At 43.2% G+C, this 8,997-nt stretch overlaps 1 protein-coding gene across 2 annotated transcripts; it reads left to right on the forward strand.

Annotated features, from left to right (window-relative positions):
- Nucleotides 1-2,560: 2,560 nt before the first annotated feature.
- rem1 (RAS (RAD and GEM)-like GTP-binding 1) lies at nt 2,561-8,723 on the forward strand. 2 transcript variants are annotated; one of them, XM_034533109.1, is made up of 5 exons: nt 2,561-2,771; nt 5,381-5,781; nt 7,190-7,272; nt 7,822-8,035; nt 8,139-8,723. In XM_034533109.1, exons 2-5 carry the CDS (start codon nt 5,415-5,417, stop codon nt 8,414-8,416), a joined length of 942 nt encoding a protein of 313 aa, XP_034389000.1. In that variant the 5' UTR covers nt 2,561-2,771; nt 5,381-5,414; the 3' UTR covers nt 8,417-8,723. The 2 variants fall into 2 exon arrangements, with proteins under 2 accessions (XP_034389000.1, XP_034389001.1); XM_034533110.1 differs by having other exon boundaries at nt 2,561-2,766.
- Nucleotides 8,724-8,997: the final 274 nt, after the last annotated feature.

Here is an 8,997-nt window from a genome sequence, read left to right on the forward strand (position 1 = left end):
GTGACGATGACCTCTGAACTCATCGCCTCCCTTCTGGTTCTGCTGCTGGTTCTGCTGCTGGTTCTGCTGGTGTTGCTGGTTCTGTGCTGGATCCTCGGAAACCGCAGACGCAGGTAAGAACCAAAGACTGCGTGAGAAGTGGACATCAATCGTTGGTTAGTTTTTATTTAGCATCTCTGGGTTCTTGATTCCTCAGAAACCAAACTGTGCTGCGGATCTCAGCAGGAAAACCCGCTCGTGTCCTGACCATCAGAACCGAGTCACAGAACGCCCAACAGCTGCTGGACCACCTGCTGGACCGACTCGTTCTCCTGGTGGAACCTGGAGAGGAACATGAGGAGGAGCGTGTAGCAGAACCTGGAGAGGAACTTGAGGAGGAGCATGTAGCAGAACCTGGAGAGGAACTTGAGGAGGAGCGTGTAGCAGAACCTGGAGAGGAACTTGAGGAGGAGCGTGTAGCAGAACCTGGAGAGGAACTTGAGGAGGAGCGTGTAACAGAACCTGGAGAAGAACTTGAGGAGGAGCATGTAGCAGAACCTGGAGAAGAACTTGAGGAAGATCGAGATTCAGATTGTGGATCAAACCAGTCGTCAACAGAAGCTTCTCTTCCCAGGAGAGGTGATATTGAACCAAACCGTCTTAAATATAATCACACTAAAAAAGAAATGAAAGAAAAACTGTAACAGTAAAAATATTTGAAAGTTAAAGAACTAATAAAGAACAAAACAAGGTTTTTTTCTCTGAAGATTTCCTGAATCGCTGTAAAAAATAAATGTAAATAAAGTTATTCAACCTTTGAGATGTTCGACTTTTATTAAAACCTTTACTTTAAACTTTTAATTAGTCATTTAAAGTCATTATCTTCCTTTTAGAGACTCTGAACCATCAGTTCAGAGAGCAGCAGCTCCCCCTGCTGGCGACGAGTTGAAATACAGTCGACACTGAACCTTTTGTATCAAACTGTGTGATAAAACTGGAAACAATCTGAATTATTTGGGTTTTTTTCCCGTCATTTTGACTGAAGCTTGATATCGACTTGTTTCCCTCCTGCAGCAATGAACGCTCTTCACAACACACTGTGGACGTGGATGACTCCGCCAGGTGAGCAGAAAAATATGCATGGATACATAAATAAAACATTTTTACAGCGTAATTATAACAATTTTCTGTATGTCCTTCACTCCAGCCGCTCCTCCTCCTTCTCCTTCTTCACCTCCTCCTCCTGCTGACAATCAGGTTTAAACTGACGACCTCAACCCTCAGTCGTCGGCTGCATCCCATCATGCCTGTCTCACCTCTCGGGGACGCCTCCTGCAGTGCATTGGGAGAAGAGGAGAAACATAACGAGCCACAACTTTAATAAAGGAATTGATTTTAGGATAAAAGGCTTTGATTTGAATGTGAATGACACAGGCAGTAACATCAGTCCGCCTGCAGGGGGCGTGACGGAGCTGCTGGTGGAGCAGGAAGCTGCTGATTGGCCTCGATAAAGGGGTCGATGATCACCGATTGGTTTCTGAGAGGAGCTGTACTCTGGGCTCACGGGATTGGATGAAGCGAAGGCCGTCTGGGAGGAAACTCCTCCCCTTGAATGTTAAACTTTTAAACTGAGGGGTGGATCAAATCTGAACATCTGTGATGAGTTTCAGTAAGAGAGACTCACACCGACACAAAGGAAGTGATGTGTGATTTCTCTATAATCTAATTTTCCATGTCGGCTCATGCCCCCCCCCCCCCCCCCCCCCCCCACACACACACACACACACACACACACACAAAAAAGGGAGGTTCTGAGGTTCAAAAATGAACAATGATAATGATACTCCACATTTTGACTTTTTAAGTATCTCACAATTACTTTTTCTAAATCCAAGTTATGCGACGCTCAGGGAAAGTTAAAGGGTTACCATAGCGATGGAGTAGGGAGTTGGATGATTCCCAAGGAGAATATGACCCCTCATATCCCAGAAAACACCTTTCAAACTCCACACTTTCGGTTCCTGACGCAGGCTTTCTGTCCTGAAATCTCAGACTTGACGAAGCTCCCGAGAAAAGAAGACATAAAAAAAAAAAAACAGTTGTAATTTAAACCATTAAAAATAGTTTAAAGTGTGCCATCAATCTTCTTTTAAATTGTGTTTGACTTTAACACTCAGCAGAAATACTGGATTTAAATGTGCGTTGACCACAATGCTTTTTTCTTAATTAGACATTCAGTATCTTTTTTAAAACATGTCCTAAATAAAAGACACATGTCTCATCCTGTAGTTAGTGTATCAACTGAATATGTAAATCTTTTATTTAGTCCATCTACGTCGGGGAAGCTCTATGTTAGTTGTGTTTTATGCACGTCGACTCTTCAATCTTCTGTAAACTGTTTCATGAAGACAAACTGGGTCTTTTGGTTAAAACAGGAAGTGTCCAAAATGTTCCCTAAACTAACACACACACACACACACACACACACACACACACACACACACACACACACACTCCCTCCTCAGTTATCTGTTTCTCCTCTGCTGTCGCTCTGACACACAGACACACACAGACACACACACACACACACACACACACACACACACACACACACAGAGGGAGCTAGATAACTCTGTGATTCCACTGCTGAATTTTTAACGCTGTTGTGGAACTTTTTTTTTTCCAGGCGGGTTACTGTGGCACCAGGGTACTGTTACACCGCCAGAGACCCAGAGACCGCGCTCAGTTCTGTTACTGAGGCCGGACCAACACAGGACTGTGGATGGGGTACGGTAAGTTTATATATCTGTCTGTCTGTCTGTCTGTCTGTCTATCTGTATATCTGTCTATCTGTCTATCTATCTGATGTCTATCTGTCCATCTGTCTACCCATCTGTTTATTGGCTGTTATTCTCTGTTGTTGTTTTTATTGCTTTGTTTTTTTTTTTAGCTGTCTGTTACAAAAACAGCATTTGTTAAATTTGAGTTTTCACACATTTAATTATATCTTACTTGTGAAATGACCATTAAACAAATCACATTATATTAGCACATCATTTCCAGATAGTTTGCATGCAAGAACAAAATCACATTTTAAATAATAATAATAATAATAATAATGACATCTCGGCATATTTCACATTTTAGGTGTAATTTGGAAATGCTTCTGTTTGATCTTATTTTCCTAAAAGCGCATGGTGGCCTTAATTAAGCTAAACTCGCAGTCGTGTACTGCATGACATTTTACAGAAGAGAGGCCTCTGACCTTTGACCTCCCGAGTGTCTGGTGCTTCATTCTGTTGTGAAAAGCAAAGAAGAGAACATCTTAAAGCTACGAGATGTTACACCCAGAATAAGTGACTAGTTCACTAACTACCTCAACCACAGGAGCTCTTGGTCTAACTCGCCCTCACTATCACTGACTGTGGTACTTGGCACCTTTAAACACCTGAATTATTTATTATAGGAGGTTTGTCTGTGTCTGTGCTCTCTTATGCATACTAGAGGTCCTAATGGGTGCATACGGTTTCTAGTAACCAGAATTTAAACCAATTCAACATTAGAATCTGTTTTGTTTATTTACTTTACAGTCATTTAATTAAATGTACAGCTTTTTCTACTGATTCTGAGACAGTTTTATTTATACATTATAAGTAATGTATGTGTTAATGTGTTAAAATGCATGAAAACACACTGCACACGTTACAGCGTGAAGCTCAGCTCAGTTTCGTCGTGAATGGCTGTCCCAGGGAATGTAAATATATGGTGGAAAAAAGTCCTCTGCTACTCTTCTATCATTAATCTATCTTATCTCTCGAACATTTTCCATCCAACTCTCAGGGAGGAAATAACTTATACCTGCTTCAAAAGGTTTATTCTATTTAATAGTGCCCTGTTTCTACTCTCTTTCAAACTAAAGCGGTTTGAACTTAAAGGAGCTTCATTGAACATTCTGCGCTTTAATATCGCAGCAAACTACTATTATCTATGTAAACATATAGTGGAGTGACGTCTTCCTGAGCAGAGTGTGGTGTTGTCACAGCTTCAACTTGCTTTTTTGACGTAGCCGGGCCGGTTGACCGTGCTTTTAGTGCACGTCAGTGCATGTAAAGCGTAGTTTCTACTTCCTGCGGCGCCAGAACATTTTGTATTCACGTCCGGTTCGTGGTGCGAGGAGGCGGCAACCTCCGGTTCTGCAGACTGAAGCCGATGCGGAAGTGTTTCAAAATGTGCATTCTCTCTACTGACCAGCAGGAGGCGAATGAGAAAATGTATCTCTCTTGATTTATTCCCTCAGTAAACACTGTAAACATGAGACTTCAATACAGCGTGATGTTTATTTTGTCAATTTTGCTCCATGTAGACCATAAAGCAAGGTATGCTTTAGGGCGGGGCTTACTGTGATTGACAGGTCTCTACGTCACTTCACCGCATTCCAAATATGGTCACTTCTGTTCCTTAGTTGCTAAAAAAAACAAAAACATGGAGACGACAAAATCGCCCAACTGGAGTCTTCAAAACGTCAGTCCGCAAACCAATGAGGTGACGTCACCGTGACGACTTCCCCTTCTTATATACAGTCTACAGGTGCGAGTGGTCGGGCGCTTGGTCGTGCAACTCTGATTTTTTGTAACTCGGTGTTGACGGCGTGATGAAAGCACTATTGACATGTCTATGGATCCTACGAAGAAGGACAATATTAGAAACAGGAGGCCTTAAAAATCTTCATTTGACCTTTAACAGAGTTAAGTGAAGGCATAGTTAGTGCGAAGGTAGTGCGTAGAATGAAGAGCTTTACATTATCCTACAAATGATTGACATTTTCCGTCTCGGTGTCCCGTCCCCTCCGATATTTTCTGTCAGGGTTGAGTTGATGTACTAGAGACTTCTGAGAATTCAGCCGTGAACAAAATGTACTTTTCTTCCAGTCCAGTAAAATTGTTTTTTAGATATTCCGGGTGAAATTATGACCAGCCAACTAATTTGATGTATTCTTATTTGTTCAACCTCCTTTGAAGAGGAAGTCTCTTGAGAATAAGACATGGCCTGAAAAAACAGCGGCGCACAGGGTGGTGTTTTACCGTCAGCGTTTCGACGCCCCCTCTGGTTGCACCTGTAAGCACACCTGGTGGTGGCGTCACAGTGTACTGACACGCCCTGTCGTACACCTCTACGTCACTAAAGCAACCGGAGGGGTTAAACTACTGGAGGGCGGCCGAAGTCTTGGAAAAAGGACAGAAAAACTGAGATTATTGTGCTTGAGAGGGGGCGGGACTTCTGCCCCTCTATGCCAAAGTAACGCTCTGTGATTGATCCTTTTGAAAGTCAATCGGAAGACCTTTAAGGAATCTTACAGACTAGTCAACCAGACTTTTCTTCCTGATACCGTCTCCTCCCTCAGGTCTGTCCTGCCCTGATGCCGTTACCGTAGCAGCATGACCCTCAACGCACAGAGAGAGAAGGCGCCCTTGCGGCGGCGAGGCAGCACGCCGATTCCCCCCGCCCACTTCTACCGGCAACCGTCCTGGACTCGGGACTTCCAGGACCACCGGCTCCCCGGCAGCACCCAGCCGGACCCCGAGCAGCCGCGCAGCCACCCTCCACTGGGGCAGTCGGCGTCCTACCACCCCGGAGACAAGTCCCTCCACTACCGCGCCGAGTGGAGCTCGGACTCGGACGACGACTCGCAGAGCGACTCGGACTGTGTTTACAGAGTGGTGTTGCTAGGCGACCACGGCGTGGGAAAGACCAGCCTCGCGGGAATCTTTGCCGGGATCACGGAGAAAGAGGAACAGCCCGGAGGTGGAGTTTAATTGTTTTATAGTTCTCACTTTAAACCAGAGAGAAAGGTACAAACTAAAAAGAGATTGCTTTTATTCTTAATTAATAAAACACACTTGTGTGAGTTGAACACACACTTTCTTGGTCCGGTAGCTTCTGGTGGCTAATGTTAGCAAACTGGCTACATAGTGCTGTCTGTTTATCAGTTCATGCAAAGAGGACTAAGTTGGTTTTCTTTGGAGAAAATGTTTCCTGGGCTTCAGGAGATGAACTGGCCAACCTGGTGAGATGCGTTAAGGAAAGTCACACATTCTGGGAAATATGCTTAGCAGCTTCCTTCTCAAGAATATTAATACTACTTTCATGTTTGTATAGTAAATATAAAGCTACCGGTTAACTTAGCTTAGCATGAAAACAACACTGTTGACAAATAAATCATCTTTAAACTATTGATGAATAAATATATTTAAACTATTGATGAATAAAGCATCTTTAAACTATTGATGAATAAAGCATCTTTAAACTATTGATGAATAAATATATTTAAACTATTGATGAATAAAGCATCTGTAAACTTGATGAATAAAGCATCTTTAAACTATTGATGAATAAATATATTTAAACTATTGATGAATAAAGCATCTTTAAACTATTGATGAATAAAGCATCTTTAAACTATTGATGAATAAAGCATCTTTAAACTATTGATGAATACATATATTTAAACTATTGATGAATAAAGCATCTTTAAACTATTGATGAATAAATATATTTAAACTATTGATGAATAAAGCATCTTTAAACTATTGATGAATAAAGCATCTTTAAACTATTGATGAATAAAGCATCTTTAAACTATTGATGAATACATATATTTAAACTATTGATGAATAAAGCATCTTTAAACTATTGATGAATAAATATATTTAATCTATTGATGAATAAAGCATCTTTAAACTATTGATGAATAAAGCATCTTTAAACTATTGATGAATAAAGCATCTTTAAACTATTGATAAATAAAGCTCAGCTTCTGTCTCTGACTTTGATCCGACGGCACAACCTTGACTGACCCGACATCATTGATCATCATCTCCCGTGTCACGTGTCGATTGGCCCGAGGCCATGATTGACGACCTGTATCGATCTGACAGTCCGACTTGGTGCGAGGGGGGCAGTTAGTTTTCAGGTCAACGGAGCTCAATGCCTGCTTTACTTTCTGCTTTGGTTCGACGTGTGTTTACATTGTTGTTGTGTGTCACTTTATGATGATGAGGTATAGCAGTTGTTGTGTGTCCGCCGTGTTGTTTATTGTTTTTAGCCATGCTCGCGGCCTGAGATGTTGGTCGTTAGTCCAGTACAGCTATGGATAGATCGCCATCTGTAAATGTCCATGTGCTTATTGTTTATTGTTTGTTGTTTGTTGCAGAGGACACATACGAGCGAACACTGACGGTGGATGGAGAGGAATCCACACTCATCGTCATGGATACCTGGGAGAACGACAAACTGGTACTGTGTGTGTGTGTGTGTGTGTGTGTGTGTGTGTGTGCAGTAGATTTTGGGTACATGACCTGATGTGATGGATTTCAATGAGATTTCTCTCTTCTTTTTAGTTTTTTTGCTTTGAATAATTATGTCGAGATCATGAAATAAAAAGCCAAATAATCTTTTTTGTTATTTTGGGATCTCCCAGGAACATAAGCTTAATTCGTTGAGATCACAATATAAAGAGGAGAACTTTTGTTATTTCAAACATTTGACCGAATACTATCTAGAAAACCCCAAAAGTTGTATATCAATAAGTCAGAGTTCTGCTGTTTCTTTGCGTAATAGTAAAAAAATAAAAATGAATGAGATGCATTTGGCCAAGTGTTGAATTTTCATACAGCTGTATTACATCACTGAACCACCAAGAGTATCACTATTGACCAGTTTGCTCAACTTCCTGTTGCTCCTTCACAATAAAGGCCTTCTAAGAGCAGGAACATATTAGAAGAATCTTCGATTTTAAAACTCAGATGTTTCTTTCCCTCCATCTTCGTGTCCATGACCTGTCAGGAGGAGGAGGAGGAGGACGACTCCTCTCAGGACGACTGTCTGAAGGTCGGGAGCGCTTACGTCATCGTCTACTCCGTCACCGACCGCGACAGCTTCGACGCCGCCGCCGAGCTCCGTATCACGCTGCGACGCACCCGCCAGGCCGAGAACCTCCCCATCATACTCGTGGGCAACAAGAGCGACCTGGTGCGGTCCAGAGAAGTCGCTGTGGAAGGTGTGGGGGGGGGGGGTCAAAGGTCACGAGGTGTACATGAATACAAAATACAGGTAACATTTGATGGATTCTACTCAGATGAATTTGCGTCTTTGTTTCCCAGAGGGCCGAGCGTGCGCGGTGGTGTTTGACTGTAAGTTCATCGAGACGTCGGCGTCTTTGCAGCACAACGTGACCGAGCTGTTCGAGGGCGTGATCCGGCAGATCCGCCTCCGGCGAGACGACGCCGAGGCCGTCCGGCGCCGAGGCTCCGCCTACAAGCGCAAGGAGAGCCTCACCCAGAAGGCCCGGCGCTTCCTGGACCGACTGGTGGCGCGCAACAACCAGCGCATGGCGGTCAAAGTGCGCTCCAAGAGCTGCCACGACCTGGCCGTCCTCTGAAGACCGGCTGAAGCCTTTGGTTGTGATGCCGTGGACGATGGCGTCCGCGGGTTATTCTCTCGTTCAGAGAAGTCGACGACAAAAAAGGATCGGCGGCGAACGGAGTCAGCGGACTGTTGCGCACGCCGCTTCCTGTTTGGTCTGAAAGTCTTTGTGACCTTTTTTTATTCGGATGACTTAAAGAACCGGACTGTGAAGGATCGTCACTGATTGGTTAAAGGGTGTGTGTGAGTGTGTGTGTGTGTGTGTGTGTGAGAGAACAGGTGATGTCCTGTAGTTTCCACTGTGTCCACTGTGCTGTTCTTCTGAGGTTTCTACTGTTTTCACTTGCAGAATAAAGTCTTAAAATCATCTTTTAGCAGACGTCTAATACAGATGATCATCGTTCATCATTTCAGTTAATTTCATTTCTTTTGTTTTTTATACTCACCACTGAACGCTCAATTAACCCCTCCCCCAAAGAGTGATCATCCAATCAAATCCTGGCCGTCTCTCTCCAGAACTCTCTCTGTTTTTAGCTCCAAAGACATCAGCAAAAGTGCAACACACGGACTAAACCATGTTTTTTACCTCCAACAAAA

Source organism: Cyclopterus lumpus, chromosome 5 (genome assembly GCF_009769545.1).
Source record: "Cyclopterus lumpus isolate fCycLum1 chromosome 5, fCycLum1.pri, whole genome shotgun sequence".
Taxonomy (NCBI): Eukaryota; Metazoa; Chordata; class Actinopteri; order Perciformes; family Cyclopteridae; genus Cyclopterus; species Cyclopterus lumpus.